At 37.9% G+C, this 19,783-nt stretch overlaps 1 protein-coding gene across 4 annotated transcripts in view; it reads right to left on the minus strand.

Annotated features, from left to right (window-relative positions):
• Positions 1–10,191: 10,191 nt before the first annotated feature.
• Positions 10,192–19,783, minus strand: part of LOC111580589 (E3 ubiquitin-protein ligase SH3RF3) — a 112,595-nt gene continuing 103,003 nt past the window's right edge. For 2 of the 4 annotated variants that reach the window (XM_035956413.2, XM_023288403.3), the window contains 2 exons: positions 19,142–19,515; positions 10,192–15,479 (listed from right to left, as the gene is read on the minus strand). In XM_035956413.2, coding sequence (XP_035812306.2) covers positions 15,311–15,479; positions 19,142–19,515 — 543 coding nt within the window. In that variant the 3' untranslated portion in view covers positions 10,192–15,310. The remainder of the gene's footprint in view (positions 15,480–19,141; positions 19,516–19,783) is intronic. The other 2 variants (XM_035956414.2, XM_035956415.2) reach the window with 2 other exon arrangements.

Raw genomic sequence — 19,783 nt, forward strand, 5'->3', positions numbered from 1 at the left:
CACTCCAGAAAGGTTTTCTTTGAAAAAAAAATCATCATGAATTTTGGCGCAAAAAAAACGCCATAGTATACTATGTCGAAAAAAAAATGCGATTTTTCAACATGTTGTAAAAACGTGCCATATGATGAAATAATGTAAAGGAGGCCGTGAAAAACACTCCAGAAAGGTTTTCTTTGAAAAAAAAATCATCATGAATTTTGGCGCAAAAAAAACGCCATAGTATACTATGTCGAAAAAAAAATGCGATTTTTCAACATGTTGTAAAAACGTGCCATATGATGAAATAATGTAAAGGAGGCCGTGAAAAACACTATGGTAAGGTTTTCTTTGAAAAAAAAATCATCATGAATTTTGGCGCAAAAAAAACGCCATAGTATACTATGTCGAAAAAAAAATGCGATTTTTCAACATGTTGTAAAAACGTGCCATATGATGAAATAATGTAAAGGAGGCCGTGAAAAACACTCCAGAAAGGTTTTCTTTGAAAAAAAAAATCATCATGAATTTTGGCGCAAAAAAACGCCATAGTATACTATGTCGAAAAAAAATGCGATTTTTCAACATGTTGTAAAAACGTGCCATATGATGAAATAATGTAAAGGAGGCCGTGAAAAACACTCCAGAAAGGTTTTCTTTGAAAAAAAAATCATCATGAATTTTGGCGCAAAAAAAACGCCATAGTATACTATGTCGAAAAAAACATGCGATTTTTCAACATGTTGTAAAAACGTGCCATATGATGAAATAATGTAAAGGAGGCCGTGAAAAACACTCCAGAAAGGTTTTCTTTGAAAAAAAAATCATCATGAATTTTGGCGCAAAAAAACGCCATAGTATACTATGTCGAAAAAAACATGCGATTTTTCAACATGTTGTAAAAACGTGCCATATGATGAAATAATGTAAAGGAGGCCGTGAAAAACACTCCAGAAAGGTTTTCTTTGAAAAAAAAATCATCATGAATTTTGGCGCAAAAAAAACGCCATAGTATACTATGTCGAAAAAAACATGCGATTTTTCAACATGTTGTAAAAACGTGCCATATGATGAAATAATGTAAAGGAGGCCGTGAAAAACACTCCAGAAAGGTTTTCTTTGGAAAAAAAAATCATCATGAATTTTGGCGCAAAAAAACGCCATAGTATACTATGTCGAAAAAAACATGCGATTTTTCAACATGTTGTAAAAACGTGCCATATGATGAAATAATGTAAAGGAGGCCGTGAAAAACACTATGGTAAGGTTTTCTTTGAAAAAAAAATCATCATGAATTTTGGCGCAAAAAAACGCCATAGTATACTATGTCGAAAAAAAATGCGATTTTTCAACATGTTGTAAAAACGTGCCATATGATGAAATAATGTAAAGGAGGCCGTGAAAAACACTCCAGAAAGGTTTTCTTTGAAAAAAAAATCATCATGAATTTTGGCGCAAAAAAAACGCCATAGTATACTATGTCGAAAAAAAAATGCGATTTTTCAACATGTTGTAAAAACGTGCCATATGATGAAATAATGTAAAGGAGGCCGTGAAAAACACTCCAGAAAGGTTTTCTTTGAAAAAAAAATCATCATGAATTTTGGCGCAAAAAAACGCCATAGTATACTATGTCGAAAAAAAATGCGATTTTTCAACATGTTGTAAAAACGTGCCATATGATGAAATAATGTAAAGGAGGCCGTGAAAAACACTCCAGAAAGGTTTTCTTTGAAAAAAAAATCATCATGAATTTTGGCGCAAAAAAAACGCCATAGTATACTATGTCGAAAAAAACATGCGATTTTTCAACATGTTGTAAAAACGTGCCATATGATGAAATAATGTAAAGAGGCCGTGAAAAACACTCCAGAAAGGTTTTCTTTGAAAAAAAATCATCATGAATTTTGGCGCAAAAAAACGCCATAGTATACTATGTCGAAAAAAAACATGCGATTTTTCAACATGTTGTAAAAACGTGCCATATGATGAAATAATGTAAAGGAGGCCGTGAAAAACACTCCAGAAAGGTTTTCTTTGAAAAAAAAAATCATCATGAATTTTGGCGCAAAAAAACGCCATAGTATACTATGTCGAAAAAAAATGCGATTTTTCAACATGTTGTAAAAACGTGCCATATGATGAAATAATGTAAAGGAGGCCGTGAAAAACACTCCAGAAAGGTTTTCTTTGAAAAAAAAATCATCATGAATTTTGGCGCAAAAAAAACGCCATAGTATACTATGTCGAAAAAAACATGCGATTTTTCAACATGTTGTAAAAACGTGCCATATGATGAAATAATGTAAAGGAGGCCGTGAAAAACACTCCAGAAAGGTTTTCTTTGAAAAAAAAATCATCATGAATTTTGGCGCAAAAAAACGCCATAGTATACTATGTCGAAAAAAAAATGCGATTTTTCAACATGTTGTAAAAACGTGCCATATGATGAAATAATGTAAAGGAGGCCGTGAAAAACACTCCAGAAAGGTTTTCTTTGAAAAAAAAATCATCATGAATTTTGGCGCAAAAAAAACGCCATAGCTATACTATGTCGAAAAAAAAATGCGATTTTTCAACATGTTGTAAAAACGTGCCATATGATGAAATAATGTAAAGGAGGCCGTGAAAAACACTCATGAAAGGTTTTCTTTGAAAAAAAAATCATCATGAATTTTGGCGCAAAAAAACGCCATAGTATACTATGTCGAAAAAAAATGCGATTTTTCAACATGTTGTAAAAACGTGCCATATGATGAAATAATGTAAAGGAGGCCGTGAAAAACACTCCAGAAAGGTTTTCTTTGAAAAAAAAATCATCATGAATTTTGGCGCAAAAAAACGCCATAGTATACTATGTCGAAAAAAAATGCGATTTTTCAACATGTTGTAAAAACGTGCCATATGATGAAATAATGTAAAGGAGGCCGTGAAAAACACTCCAGAAAGGTTTTCTTTGAAAAAAAAATCATCATGAATTTTGGCGCAAAAAAACGCCATAGTATACTATGTCGAAAAAAAAATGTGATTTTTCAACATGTTGTAAAAACGTGCCATATGATGAAATAATGTACAGGAGGCCGTGAAAAACACTATGGTAAGGTTTTCTTTGAAAAAAAAAATCATCATGAATTTTGGCGCAAAAAAACGCCATAGTATACTATGTCGAAAAAAAATGCGATTTCTCAACATGTTGTAAAAACATGCCATATGATGAAATAATGTAAAGTAGGTAGTGAAAAACACTCCAGAAAGGTTCTCTTTGAAAAAAAAATCATCATGAATTTTGGCGCAAAAAAAATGCCACAGTATAACTGGAGCGACCTGGACTCAGAGACTGGGAACAGGAGCGACTGGGACTCAGAGACCTGGACTCAGAGACTGGAAACTGGAGTGATCTGGACTCAGAGACTGGGAACAGCAGAGACCTGGACACAGAGACCTGGACTCAGAGACTGAGAAATGGAGCGACCTGGAATAAGAGACTGGGAAGTGGAGCAACCTGGACTCAGAGACTTGGAACTGGAGTGAACTGGAGTGACGTTTTTAGAGCTTATACTATGACGTCTTTAGAGCGACATGCTAAACTATGACGCTTGTTGAACCAAAGGTTATACTAGGACATTTTTAGAGTGACACGCTATACTATGACGTTTTTAGAGCGACATGCTATACTATGACGTTTTTAGAGCGACATGCTATACTATGACGTTTTTAGAGCGACATGCTATACTATGACGTTTTTAGAGTGACATGCTATACTATGACGTTTTTTGGATGACATGCTATACTATGATGTTGTATGGGTGACATTGATGTCTGTGGTACTATATTTTTAGATCCACAGTGCACTTGTTTGTCCAAATACATGATATTGAATTGTAATGGAACTTGGAATCCTCACCAAAGAGAGTACCAGATAACACCAATATACCAAACTAAACTGTTTAGACTGTCTCCTCATGTACTGACCATTGGGAAGAAAGACAATAAGATGCCCTCTTATAAGGCTGCAGCGTTAATTGATTCATTTAAACCATCATGTTAAACCGCTAATAATATTTTCCAAGTTAAGGACTGTACAGACAATACTTGGAAGAAAAAACCTGAAGGTATGATCAGTAGGACCCCTTTGATGGGTGGATGGAGTTTATTTTTTCTGCAGTGTATAAGAGTGAAGTGATTGAATTTTATTTACTATAAAGATTCCTTAAAATTCAGTTTTTTTTTTATTTTGTATCAAACCAAGACTTGTAGTATGACCAGCAGGAGACAACTGATGGCTCCCATGATTTTGGTGACACTACAGTACATAAGAGTGAAGTTATTGAATTTTATTACTAATAAAATAACGATAAAATAATGAAAATTCCTTAAAATTCTGATTTTGTGTTTAATATCAAACCAGGAGTTGTAGTATGATCAACAGGAACCAATTGATGGCTCCAGGGATTTTGGTGACACTGCAATGCATAAGAGTGCAGTTATTCAATATTTGTGTAGTGTCTCTCTTCCTTGTTGCAGCGGTTTTACAATTTGCAGACGGTCCCTGTTCACTCGTTGCACAGCCAGCTCCGCATATACACCAATGGAATTTCTGCAGCTTGAAAAACAGCTACTTTTGATAAAACTGGCCTTGGAGCACATTGTCTACCTTACGACGATTTGAAAGAGGCATCGTTTATGTTTTGACAACGTATATCTCATGAGTTATTTATGCCGGAAGTCCGAATCTGTGAATATTTTCCAACTTTACCGAAGTGAAACTTGCGAGATCCCGAGTTTCTCGGGATTCTTCCTGTTTTTTTACCCTCCATATCCCTTCCGGGGCTCCATACTTCTCTGGTCAACAAACACAGAAATAAACTCCACCAACATCTGGAGTGCATGGCACACATTACATCTGACGCTAAAGCTGCATATAAAGTGCATTAAAAGCGGCACCGATACGAAAATAAACATTTACTTACCGAACTATCAGAGTCCTTTCAGTGTCTGCTGGTAGAATCAGCCGAAGGTAGAAAACTGGTTAAAACAAGCCAACGGGCAGGAAAACTGTCTGTGGAAAATGTTCTGCTGCTCCACCGATAAATAAACCAACAGTTATTATATCAGAATTAATCCAAACGAGGAGAGCAGAGTCTCTGCTGCCTCCTCCATAGGACCTGTCAATCATTCCAGACCGGACTGTCAATCAAGTAGTCCCGCCCCCTAGCTTCGCAAAACTTTAACGCTCTATAAAAAAAAAAAAAAAAAAAATCAGTATTGATTTATTTTAAGATCGGCCACCTTATCTCTCATTTTGACCATGAAAACTAACGAAAAAAAAATTATATACAGTCTATGCACCACTCTGTTTGGCTCCACACTTGCTGATGACCACTTCCGGTCTCAGAAAATTTAAAAACGGACCTTTTTTCGTTTCTGTCTGATTTTACTTTTTTGTTATTCTAAATATAAAATGAAAATCCAAGCATTTTTAAAATTCGTATATCCTTTTTGATCATGAAAAGGAAAAACACCTTGTATTTCATTTTTTTTTATTTTAAAACGAAAATCAAATAACCACTCGTTTTTTGTTTTTCAATACCCGTTTCAGAACGGAAAATACAATTGCCAAAATATACACGGACCGAGTTTGATGATTGTACGATAGGAACGGTTTTAATCCTCTGAATCCCAAAACCTTCTGGTGAATTTGAAAGACATGTTTTTCTTTTAAAAAAAAAAGAAAGAAAATGCTAAAATGACACTATTTTTGAGAGCCACAAACTCTGATTTTCAGCTTTCCAAAAGTTTGAAGTTGTAATATTTCATCAAAATCACAGTATTCCACGTGATTCATATTTTTAAAAATGCAAAAATATGCTGTTTATAATAACTAAAATCTGTGAAAGACAAAAAACTTTGTACTCCTCAGCACAACTGAGAAACTATTAGTGACTCAGATCTAACCAACAGTCACGACACTTTTTTTTTTACAGAATTGTAGCTGTGTTAATGCACAGCAGACTGTCTCTTTGTGTAGCCCTGTGATAGGCTGGTGATCTGTCCAAGGTGTCCGCATCCTTCGCCCTAAGTCAGCTGGGATAGATTCCAGCCCCCCCAGCGACCCAAACGAGGAGTAAGCGGTGTATAGATAATGGATGGATGTATCGTACATATTGATTCCAGCTTTTTAAAATGTAAATAATCAAAGACATTCTACTAAATTTTTTTCTCAACCCTCTTGTTGTCCTCATTTACAGGCACCAAAAAATATTGTTTCCTTGTCTAAAAAAAAACCCAGCAGAAAAAATCCCCAAATCTCTGAAATTTGCAAAACCTTCAGAAAGAAAATTCGAATAATCCCTTAAAAGTTTTATTTTAAAAACAATCCCCCAAATGTGGCAAGAAAATTCTTGTAAATATTTTCAAAAATGAGTAAAAATCTTCCAAAAATATCCTAAAAATATCTAAAGTGATTACATATATATTAGTCAAACTTCTAATATTTTCTTTAAGAACATTCACAAAAAAATCAACCAAAATCCAGTGAATTTCGCTGGATTTCGGTAGATTTTTTTGTGAATGTTCTTAAGAATTATTTTCAACATTTCTTTTTTCCACCAAAAAATGTTCAAAGATTTCCCAAAAAATGTTGAAAATGTGGCCATGAGAAGTTTCACTGAAAATATTTTTTTCTCTCCACATTTTCAAACTTTAAAACAGGTCAATTTTGACCCGCAGGACGACACAAGGGTTAAGAGTTATGATACTTGGGTGCCCAGATAGCTCTGCTGGTTGAGTGGGCAACCAATAAACAGGGGCTATCATCCCTGATGCTGCGGCCTGGGTTTGATTCCTGCTCACGTTCCTTTGCTGCAGGTCTTCTCCCTACTTTTCTATATATATATATATATATATATATATATATATATATATATATATATATATATATATATATATATATATATATAAAGAAAAAAAGAAGAGTTAAGGTACCATAACTCTGTTGTATTGCACAGAAGACGTTTTGAGTTCTTCTAGTCATGGTGGTGCTGTTTCTATAGAGGTGAAAGACTTTATATTGCCGTGAAAAATGAGTCCTCGGTGAGTAAAAATGTGACAGGAGCAAAAGATGCACAGATACTGCTTGGGGTTCAGAGGATAAAGAGCCAAACATATTTTGGGTTCTGTGTACTTCATATACAGCTGTTGCCTCACGATCTCAGATTTTGTTCATATTATCATATTATCAATCATACAATTCTATGTACATTTACGTTATCAACATCATTATCATTTATAGTTATCACTATATTTTTTGCACCTTTTTCCATTTTCAAGAAACTAAAATGAATAGTTTGGCCTCTGCTGGAGTCATTCGATCATTTGAATATGCTTTAAAGTATTTTTTCTGTGTCCTGACCAAATTTCATGGCTCTGGGTGTTTTACTTCTGGAGATATTGAACACTAACCATAGCTTCCCAGCTTTGACATTTTTTCTTTCACCCTCGTGTTGTCCTGCGGGTCAAATTGACCCGTTTTAAAGTCTGAAAATGTGGAGAAAAAAAAAACATATTTTCACAGTGAAAATTTCCACATTTTCAACATTTTTGGGACATTTTTGAACATTTTTTGGTGGACAAAAAAGAAATGTAAAAAAAAATTTATTTTTAAAGAACATTCAGAAAAAAATCAACCAAAATCCAGTGAAATTTGCTGGATTTTGGTTGATATTTTTCTGAATGTTCTTAAAGAAAATAAAAGTTTTACTGATATATATGTAATCACTTTAGATATTTTTAGGATTTCTTTAGAAGATTTTTACTAATTTTTTGAAAATATTTACAAGAATTTTCTTGCCAAATTTGTGGGATTTTTTATTTATTTTTTTAAAATAAAACTTCTAAGGGAAACTTTTAAATACTTATTGGAATTTTCTTCTTGAAGATTTTGCAAATTTTCAGAGATTTGGGGAAATTTTTTTGTAGAATTTTTGGATTTTTTTCAGACAAGGAAACAATATATTTTGGTTCCCATAAATGAAGACAACAGGAGGGTTAATAGAGAATTTTCTAGGTGTGAATTCTCAAAATTTAGCCAACATGTTTTATGGAACTTCGTTTCTGGCTTCAATGAACACATTTCTGAAAAGTGAACTGAATCTGAGACAGTGCAGCAACATCTGGAGTTCTGTCTGAAGTGACATGGATCCCGTTTAGCAAATGTTGACTCATATGGCCTTTATAAATAACCTGCTCTCACATTTGAGCCTTTTGTTTCCAACAATGCATCGACTCATTAGAGAAAAAGTTAAATTCTTAACAACACATGCAAGTTGCTTCAAAAACTGACAGACTTATGAGCTTAATTCCTCCTGAGCTCTGTGACTCATGTTAAAAAGAAACGTCTCATGTTGAGATGTTTCCATTTTTTCCCTCCTTTTGTCAGGAGGTAAGCGGATAGAGGATGATCACAAGCTTTCCTCTTTGCTTTAAGGGGAAGGTTTAGAATCCAGCAGGAGCTTAACATCTTTCCTGCCCGGCATTTGCTATATTAGGACCGACACACACACAAGGGGGCTGCCCTGTGCTGCCCGGTGGAGGCCTTGTTCCCTGCAGTGTCTCACCCTCCGGCTCCGTTGCCCTTCATGTGACTCCAGAGACAGACAGACAGGTGGACAGACAGGTCTGGCGTAAAGCAGAAGAATGCTGATCGATTCCCTGCAGGGGCCTGCAGCACCTCGCTGGTATAATAGGCTGGGAAGAGGACACCCAGAGGAGAACCATTTCACCAAGGCAAATTGTGAGGAACGTGTGTGTGTGTGTGTGTGTGTGTGTGTGTGTGTGTGTGTGTGTGTGTTTACAGACACCTTTAGCTGCTCTCTGGGTGGCTGAGCTCCTGGACGGGAAGCGATTTCACCCACTTTTCAAGGCGGAGGGGTGGAGGACTGTTTGTGCACTGCAGAAATCAGAAAAATCTAAATTTGCTGCCTGCACCCTGCTCACCTTAAATATAGCAGTCTGAGTGTTAGAGTCAAGTTTTCCTGAGTGGGCTTACATCCAAGATTGCTGTCATACACCTGGACATGGTCACACTCACACACACACACTCACACACACACACACACACCACACACACACACACACACCACACACACACACAGCGCTCGAAACCTTTCCCTCGTCACTCTAAATGCAAATGGGGGTGATCATTGGAGACAGGCTCGACTCCTGGAGAGATGAGGTTGTCATTTAAGGGGAGTGCCGGCGATGCTCTGAAATTACCAATTACACACCTCCAGTGTTGGCCGGAGAGAGAAGGAAGCCGATAAGAAAGGAGGAAGATGGAGAGGAGAGAAATGAGGTAAAGAGGAGAAGATGGAGGGAGGGATGAAAAGAGGGGCAGAATGTCAGCTTAATTTCCAAACACCCCTCAATCGCCAACACGTCTGTGAAGATAAAGACAGGAATGCTCTGTCAGATAACTGTACCTGCATTGTTGTTCTTAACCCTCCTGTTGTCTTCATTTACGGGCACCAAAAAATATTGTTTCCTTGTCTGAAAAAAATCCCAAAATTCAGCAAAAAAATTCCCCAAATTTCTGAAAATTTGCAAAACCTTCAGGAAGAAAATTCCAATAATTCCTTAAAAGTTGTATTTAAAAAAAAAAAAACCAAATTTGGCAAGAAAATTCTTGTAAATATTTTCAAAAAAATTAGTAAAAATCTTCCTCAAAAAATCCTAAAAATATCTAGTGATTACATATATATCAGAAAAACGTCTAATATTTTCTTTAAGAACATTCACAAAAAAATTATTTTTTTTGTGAATGTTCTTAAGAAACATTTTCAACATTTCTTTTTTTCCACCAAAAAATGTTCAAAGATTTCCCAAAAATGTCGAAAATGTGGACATCAGAAGTTTCACTGTGAAAATATTTATTTTTTCCACATTTTCAAACTTTAAAACGGGTCAGTTTAGACCTGCAAGACATGAGGGTTAAGGCTTCATAAGCTCCTAACGAGCAGGTTGTGGGTGAGGATGATTATAATGAGTGCAAGATATAATATGATTCTCTGGATGAATCCTCCGTGGGGCAGCTGTGGAATCCTACTGGGCTGTACAGGTAATGCATTTGCTATGTATCACGGCACATACATGTGAGTGGTTTCCTATCATTTAACATCCATTAGAAAGCTGCAAGCAGGCGCAAGAAGATGCTGAAAATCGGTTTTAAAACAAAGGCATTTATTGCGAAAAATGCACTTGACATGAAAAAACAATCAAATCAACCACGGGTCATCAGTACAAGACGATGTATAATGATCACATGGTAGAGAGCGCTGGGCGTGGCCAGCACAGAGCATGACTTCAAATGGCACAAAAGGCCTATAAATATTCTGCACAATATAGAATTATATATATACTTTTTTTTTCTCTGTTTCTCTCACTGTACCATCGTTTTTCATCTCGACTCAGTCCTGATGAGGCATGAGCGTCCATGCTGCACCAAGCCTTTTCATAAAGTTTCTTTTTTTTGTGTAAAGAGCTACATACAGAGGCCTCCTCCCGCCCTCTCACACACACACACACAAACACCCAAGTATCCATAGGAACAAATATGACCGACATCTAGTTCAAGATGGCAGGGTGAGAGCTCAGGCTTCCTGGAAGGATGGGGGGGGGGGGGGGGGAAAGGTTGGGGAGTAATTTGATGAGGCCAATTGATAACCATACTGGTGTGCAATGGTGTGTTTTATGTTGTGTTCGAGTCCAGTGGGAATAACCGCCGCTGTTGGCAGCTCGTTCACATTTTTCAAGCCGTCTGAATGAGTGGTATTTACAACCAGGAAGCTGAGGCAAACGACAAGCTCACATCACGTAATCTAAACACATGAAAACATTGGAGAAACCGGCGGTTCAAGTTATTTTATGTAAAGTGACCACCGTGCAGCAGTGGTTTTATTCCTGACTGTTGTATACTCTTTCTCCTCACAGCGTCGTCTCCACGGAGATGTGCTGATCTGGTGAACACAAACGAGGACTTGTGCTTAAGTTTCACTCAATAGAAATTAGAGTCCTCAGTTGAGCGGGCGTACAAACAGATAAAGAAGAAAAAAAAAGCCCTGCTCGGGGTTCGTGCAGAGCTGTTCTGGGATCTGCTGGTTTTTGCCATCGAGCCTGATCTGACTGAGAAACAACCAGCAGGCTCATCGTACTGATACATACAGAAAGAAAGAGTTGAAGAGGTCTAGCCTAGAATAAATAGCAGGAGTGTGTATTTGTGTGTGTGTGCTGACATTTGTAGGCACTAGGGTTTGACTGACAGGGTTTGAAGGCCAGTGCAAAGATGTTTAGATCGAAGTTTCCAATGACTAATATCCAAAATTTGACTTTTACTTTCCCTTTTAGTTATTTTCAAGGAAAATAAAGTGGCACTTTTACTTGACTGAACCAAAACACCCCATTAAACTCATACAAAGATCATAGTCTGGTATAAAATGAGATCAAATAGACAAAACTGATCAGTTTAATGTGTACAGAGTCAGACTGACTGTTCATATCCGCGATACAAAATGAAAAAACTTCAGTCTAACTCGAGTTTGTGTGAGCTGTGATCGAGTGTTTTTGGTTTATCTGTTGCTCCAGGATTACCCATAGTGCACTGCCACTGGCCAGAGGATGATAACAACATCCTGACAGGTCACCTTCACTTCAGAGTCCAGGGTGAACATGTTAATAAATCATGTTTTCTTGCTTGCATTTTAAATTATACTTTTCTTTTTTTACTACGCTGAGAATATAGTGTGTAATCATATATCAAAGTATGAGAGCTAAACGGGGGGAAAAAGGTTATTAAAAAGCTCCACTTTTGAGTCCGATTTATGATCCGTGCTGTTGCTCCCGTCTTGTGCTTGTTTACTGCTAGTCTGTGGAGATCGTGCTGGAGGGTTTCACTCATATCTTTGTGTTTATTCTGCAGTTGGATCAACTGGGAATAAGATGTAACTTAAGTTTCCAAACTGTGTTTTGTTGTCCTCTAGAGTTTGGGAAGAATTTACTGATAAAATGCCAAAAACAGACAAACAAACAAAAGAAGCTGTTTTGTGCCATCTTGAGTCCATGTGGATTGAATTCTTTTTCCGTCTGTTTGTGTTTATTGTCTTCCCAATGTACCATAAAAGACTCAACAGTGCTTCACCAATAGGAGACTCTTAGTTTACCATCAGGTTAGAGCCAATTTGTGTGGAAATGAATAAGCGGTTTGTTTGTGCTTCATTCTGGCCCTTTTAAAAAAAAAAAAAAAAATCAGGTGAGGAAAGTCACTCATGCCCTGTAACTGTGTTCTTCTCACTGCTGACCTCTCGCTATCTCATGTCCTCATACAGTCACGGTCTGAGTGTCGCTGTGCTTCTGTCTCCACCAACAGGGAAAAAAGGTAGATGGTTGTGGCAGGATGTAAACTAGACGAGCCCAGATCCACATTCAGGACGTAAAGATTCACAGAAGCAGACTGACTCCACGCTCACTAAAGCGGTACAAAAACACTTGTTCAAGGTCGACAAGATCAGAGGAAAAGTCAAAGGCTGGCAGTCGTGTGATGGGAAAATCCGTGTCCCTGCGCTCTGACTCGCAGGCGCTTCCTTGCCTCGATCGTACACTCTTTCACAAGCGTCGAATCAGCACACGTCTGGCTTCGCAATATTGCTGCAGTCAGACAAAAACTGTCGAGTGCATCTGAAGAAAAGGCTTAGGAAGAGGAATTATTGTTAGCAATCTTTGTGACAGAATTCTTCGTATTTCAAGTAGGGGATTTCCGAGGAGCGTTCACATCGGTTACTATGTTTTTGTTGGTTTGTCAGACTAAAAAAGGCTGAATAAAGATTAAGTCATTTTGCCCCAGTGAAGATATTTGTGCCTGCTTAAAGAAAATTCATGTTCATAACCAGATGGATGTGACAAGCAGCAGTGGAAATCCCTTTTGTCAAGTAAATACATGTGTAAAATACTGTATATGTAGACATACTGGCAGGTTGTATCAAATATTACAGAGTGCATTTCTTTTGTTTCTAATCTCATACAGAAGTTGAAAAACAACTTTATAAATACAAATTAATCCTTTAAAAGACTTTTGGTGTAACTTACTGCTCTTTTTTTACATTCAACAAGCCAGGTAATTCAGTTCAATCAAGCTGTGGGGTCTATGAAAACCAAATTTGATTAATAAAAGTAAAATAAAAAAAAGTTGTATACATTTATCTAAGAGATATAAATAGAAAAAAATGAAGGACCTAATTCATATTTGACTATTTGCACCATTTGCTTTTATATTAAACTCCCTGTGATGAATGATCACAGCATGACAACACAAACATCTATTTCAACATATAAAAAAACCATAATAATGCTACATGCATCGTTAACACATACTGGGCTGAAAAGAAACATGTGCTCGTCACACATTGGACACGGAGATGTGCTCACAATGATCCTGGAGTGTCGGCTCGCACACTTCCCTCATTGCCTGGCCGTGAAATTTTCACTTCTCAAACGGAGAAAGCACCCGATTACAAGTTCTGAGGTCTCAGTGGAAAAGCAGAGCTAATGCTTCTTGTGCTAGTGTTTGCTGGTGGATGATGCCAAGGAGGAGGAGAACTGGGAGGCAGGGTTCGTCCTTCTGTGCTCTTTGAGTCTCGTGTGCCTTCAGTAGTCAACAACCACCCGTGAGGGTCTGTAAACCGAGCCTGATGGAGCCCCTCTGACCCAGCTGGGCCAGTGAAGGGAAAGCCGCCCTGCTTCTTGTGGCTGGGCTGGTCGAAGCAGGGACGAGCTTTCCTGTACAGCGTGTGTGTGCTAGTTGGACTGATATGGATTGCTGAAGACTGTTCCTATTAGTTTTTTGACAGTGTAAAATATGTTTTAAATTCAAAATCCAGTGTTTTTTAACCGATTACTCTGGGAAAATGACTAAAAAATGCTTGGAGATCAACACGGTAAATTTAAATTCTTCACTTTAAATCCACACAAATTAAATTTTTAGTGTGAGGAGTTTCTTAAGGCAAGTTTTAATTTATTTTTTTGCAGGTCAGTGTTCACATATCACTAACCCTCCTGCTGTCCTCATTTACGGGCACCAAAACATATTGTTTCATTGTCTGAAAAAAATCCCCAAATTCAGCAAAAAAATTCCCCAAATTTCTGAAAATTTGCAAAACCTTCAGGAAGAAAATTCCAATAATCCCTTAAAAGTTTCCCTTAAAAGTTTTTTTTTTTAAATTCCCCCAAATTTGGCAAGAAAATTCTTGTATATATTTTCAAAAAAATGAGTAAAATTCTTCCAAAAAAATCCTAAAAATAGCTAAACTGATTACATATATATCAGTAAAACCTCTAATATTTCCTTTAAGAACATTCACATAAAAATCAATCACAATCCAGCGAAATTCGTTGGATTGTGGTTGATTTTTTTGTGAATGTTCTTAAGACACATTTTTAACATTTCTTTTATCCATCAAAAAAAAGTTCAAAGATTTCCCAAAAATGTTGAAAATGTGGACATCAGAAGTTTCACTGTAAAAATATATATATTTTTATCCTGCGGGAGTGGAAGTCATCCTCTCCCCCTTGTGTTAACAGATGGCTAAACGATATGGTTTCATGTATATATCTCGAAGAAGTTCGTTATACCCTGGCAGGTGCCCAGTCTATGTTTTTTAAGATCTGGGGACCTTTCATTGCACGTATTAGAAAAGACAATCCTATGCCTCAGTTCTGATTCTTTTGTCGCAAACATCGTGCCTGATGCGTGATTACACTGCCCGGATTTATGTGTTCTCCCTTGCCCCTCCAGTTCCTGCAGTCACGCGGGTCTCGCGGCTTCGTAGCGGATCCCTACTTCCCCTTAGCATGGCCTGGACTGATCAACTCTGTATTTACCTTTACATGTTTTATATGTGTGTTTACGTACATTTCCATATGAAGATTATTTTTTAATCTAATTTTTGTTTTGTTTTTTCTTTTCTTTTGTACTGGCAACTGTTGGGTGTTCTTTGATTGTGTTGTAATTGTCTGAAAACAGAAATTATAAATAAAATATGTAAAAAAAAAAAAAAAAAAAAAAAAATATATATATATATATATATATATATTTTTCCCCACATTTTCAAACTTTAAAACGGGTCAATTCTGACCCGCAGGATGACACAAGGGTTAACTTAAAAGTATAAATCTAGGAATCCAGTATCAGCCCAACTTTTGTATATGTATGCGTCTGTATCTTGTGTCTATGTGTGTTGTATGACTCAGAAACAGGACAGTGTGTGTTCATTTGTTCACTTTCTGCGGTTCAGAAACTCTCGACGAAGCTGCCGGGAAACAGGCCGGTCTGTCCCGTCCTCTGCAGGGTGCCTTTGTACCAGCCGTCCTCCCTCTTCTTATGGACGAACACCACGTCTCCTTCCCGCAGCTCGATCTCCGCCTCGCTCTGGGGTGGGTAGGGCACCACCACACGATACCTGCCGCACAGAGACAGCTGTAGGACACACAAACTCTCTGCATATAGCACATCACACGCTACAAGAACTCAATCAGTGGAGCTTTCGCCACGATAATCAAATTAGAGAAGGTGTTCTACAGAGAGCGGTGCAAATTCGAGGTGAAACGAAACATCCTGAGTTTTTCTGGAATCCATCAAAGGATTTAATGGTTTTGAGGAGTTATATATATATTTTGTGGTTACGTGTTCACTCAACCTTCCCAGCTCACTTCATTTAGTAATTTCCTGCATTTTCCAGAATGTCTTCTACAGACCCCCTGAGAGAGGAGCTGCTAAAAGGCATTTGATGTTTTATGTTTTTAATAAGAGGCTATGCGCTTGTGGGCTTATACTGATCAGCCACAACATTAACACCACCTGCCTAATATAGTGTAGGTCCCCCTAGTGCTGCCGGAACAGCTCTGAACCCACACAAGAAGACGGAAGCAGCAGATCCTTTAAGTTCTGTTGGGTGCAAAGTGGAGCCTTCATGTATTGGACTGATTTTTAAGTTTTTCCCCACAGATGTTCAATCAGACTAAGATCTTGGGAATTTGTTCCTCAAACTCCTCCTGAACAATATTTGAAGTGTGGCAGGGAGAGCTATACTACGGCTACTATCAGGGAATAATGAAGGGGTGCGGTGGTCAGCAACAATAGTTACTAACTAGGTGGAAAGTGTCAGAGTAACATCTAAATAAATGTGAAGACCCAAGGTTTCCCAGCAGAACGTTGTCAGAGCATCACACTGCTTCTGTTGGCTGCTGCCTTGTTCCCACAGTGCATCCTGCTGGCATTTCCTTTCCAGTTAAACAACAAAATTTAATTCATCAGAGCAGTTCACCTTCCTCCATTATGTACAGCAGGGGTGTCAAACATGCGGCCTGTGGGCCAAAACAGGTCCAACCCGGCCCGTGGGAAGATTTTGTAAAGTGTAAAAATTACAGAGAAGACATTAACTGCAAATTGTCAATTTGTAAAACTATAAATTTTAAATAATTTCTAGACCATGACAAGTTGTTTTGATCATAAAGTTCATTGTTCTTTTGTCATTTTTGTAACATTTTGTCTTGCTTTTGTTGTTTTTTGAGTGACTTTTGTTGTCTCATGTTTTTGTCGTTTTGTTTCTCATTTTTGGTGCTTTGTGTTTCCTTTTTGTCTTGCTTGTGTTTTTTGTCTTATTTTTGTCATTTTGTGTTTCGCTTTATTTGTTGTTTTGTGTATCCTTTGTGTTTTTTTTTATCTCGTCTTGTCTACTTTTTCATTGTACTGTTTCTTGCTTTTGTCATTTTTTGTCTCGTCATTTGTCCATTCTTTATGTCGCTTTGTAACTTTTTTTAATCTAATTTTTTTGTCTCTTTTGCTTTGTTTCGTGTCGTTTGCCTAAGTTTTGGTTGTTGTGTGTCTCGTTTTTGTCATTTTGCGTCTCATTTTTGTAATATTATGTCTCGTTTTTGTTGTTATTTGTCCGACTTTTGCCATTTTGATCATAAAGTAAAATATTCTATCATTCAGTTCCAGACACTTGTGACTAAATGTTTTATTCCTTTGTAGATACGCTGTGATCGTAAGTTGTAATGTGTAAATGATAAACTGAGGCATAATATTGCTGAAATTGAACTAATTTTCCTTAAGAAATTTCAGGTTGTTCATAATGTTTTGTAAAAAGATAATTCCTGAAATGTGGACTTTTTCAGAACGTACTTTTTTTGCACTGAAACAAAGGAAAAATTTGGAGTTATCATTATTTATAGGTTATCACGCTGTGATGTTATTGGTCTGGCCCACTTGAGCTCAAACTGCACTGAATGTGGCCCCTGAACTAAGGTGAGTTTGACACCCCTGATGTGTGTTCTGATATCATTTCGTTATAACCAACCTTAAAAGTTTTTAGCAATTTGTGCTGCTGCAGTTCTTCAGTGGGATCAGACCACACAGCGAGTCTTTGCTTCTTCCATGCATCAGTGAGCGTTGGACACCCATGACCCCAGTGTCCTTCCTTGGACCACTTTTGCTCGGGACAAACCAGTCGTCAAGCTGCCACAATTCAGCTTTTGTGAGAGTCACTTAGATCTTTTCGTTTGCCCATTTTTCCTGCTTTCAACACCGTCAAGAACTGACTGTTCCCTTGCTGTCAAATACATCCTGCAGGAGCTGCTGTAACAAGATGATCAATGTTCACTTCACCTGTCAGAGGTTTTCATGTTTGTCTGACTGGTTTGTTAAAATGATAACATGCCCTTATATTCTCACAATGCTTTCACCCATCTAGTGCAGAATCTCAGGTCTATTAGTTTCCCTGATTTTGAGTGACTTCTATCTAAATCAGAGAATGGTTTGTCAGTTGTAGACGCATTAAAAAAAAAAACTCCAACCACTTTAAAAATTAAGCTTAAGACTCCTCTTTTTCCACTGCTTATAATTAAATTTTGATTTAAACTAATATTTAGGAAGGCTCCATTCTTCTAATGTGCACTTTAATGTTTTATGCTATATTTCTATTATTCATTTAATTTTATTGCATTTTTCATTTTAATGCATTATGTAAAGCACTTTGAATTTCCTTTGTGTATAAAATGTGCTATCCCTCGCCTTACAAATTAAACAGTTTTAGTGGATATTTTTACCACTTGAGAACCAAACCGGACATTTATTCCTGCACGTGTTTGAATGAATCAGAGTATGACGACTTCCAGTTGGCTTTGATAAATTGGGTGAAAAGCTGCAAAGTGAAACACAACAAGTTTTCGGTCTAAACACTGTTCTGTGTTGTATTATTCAAAAGCCGGTAAGTGCATTATCAGATGTTATCATAACCACTACGACAGTGTTCTGGAGCCTGTGTCCCTTAGGGTTTGACATTTACCAAAGCATTGCCAAGACAAGGTTGTTTTCCCTCCCTGCTGTTTGCTCTCTTGCACACAACAGAAGGAGCTGTGTGCATTGTTTGCTGTGATAACCAGAGGTCTCAGTACACCAGCATCCTGCTGACACATGCTTCATTCCTCCTCCATGTGGCACAACTGAAGAGTCTATAAGAGTGTGGCTGATGTTATAGGATTCCTCTGAGGGGGAACAAAGTGTGTGTGTGTTTGTTGCAGCAGAACTAAGGTCTTCCAGGCTGCTGGTCTGTGTAAGTTGTATCTGTCAAGGATAAAAGAATAATCTATGATGTTTCACAGTCCTATTAAGCGTTGCCCTTGGTGAGGACTAAGGAACTTAAGCTCTCACATTGTACTGTAGGTGCAATTTTTTAAAATCCCAGCTGATGCACCAACAACAAGGCCATGGATGGTGGTTTATGCACTGAAAGCTCTCACATCTCAACAAAAGCCTGGTCTTACTCTCGGTAGCATCACAGCAGTAATGGCTTAATGCTCACGAAGGCGCCTCTGGCTAGAAGGCTGGTTTTTATTTATTCTCTGCTTATGGTTTTGTTTTATCCTCCAACCCAAAATTGTACCATTTTGTCAGAAAATATTGCCTATATTTTTAGTTTTGAGCTTATCCACATGTTCTAAACAGACTGTTACTTCACTCATAGTTTTCACTATAATGCTATTATTTTGTTCATGTCTGCAACTTTTAAAATACTCAAACTTTGTGGGCTATATGAGAGTGTGTGTGCATCTGTGTGCCCACCTCTCTCTGGACAGGGGCTTGGGTTCAGGCCTGAGGACCATCAGAGCATTGCCAGCGCGTGTTGCCGGGGGCGACATGGGGAAGTTGGTGTCCAGGGAGCCGGACTTCCTGTGCAGAGGCTCCAGGCCCATTGCCCCCGCCATCTCGCTCTCGATTGGACAGGATCCGGCTCGTCCCTGCGACGCCATTGGACAGGAACCTGAGCGGGCGTGGTGGTGATGGTGGTGAGGATGGTGGGCGGGGTCGGTGGCCACGGCGCCTTGGCCAGCCAATGAGGGGTCGTGGGTTGGCGGGGAGGACGGGGGCGAGCGAGGTTTCTTCTTGGCTGCGGCCCCCGACAGGAGCTTTAACAGACCTCCTGCTTTCCTCTCCTTCTGAAGATGGAGAGATGAAGGATGAGGGAGAAAGAGGGAGGGAAGAACAGAGCAGAAATGAACTAACAGCTGGAATTCAACATCTTTACCCAGAGAACGATACAAAGCTAGATTCCACAAGGCCTTTCTTGATAGGATAGCAATGAATATGATGTCTGTGTCTGTAGAGTGTATTTACTTAAACAGAACAGACATGATAAAACAATATGAGGTGTTTTTTTTGTACAGCACACAATGTATCACAAATCTTCAGGTGTTTCTTATGCTG

The sequence above is a fragment of the Amphiprion ocellaris genome, chromosome 11 (assembly GCF_022539595.1).
Source record: "Amphiprion ocellaris isolate individual 3 ecotype Okinawa chromosome 11, ASM2253959v1, whole genome shotgun sequence".
NCBI lineage: Eukaryota > Metazoa > Chordata > Actinopteri > Pomacentridae > Amphiprion > Amphiprion ocellaris.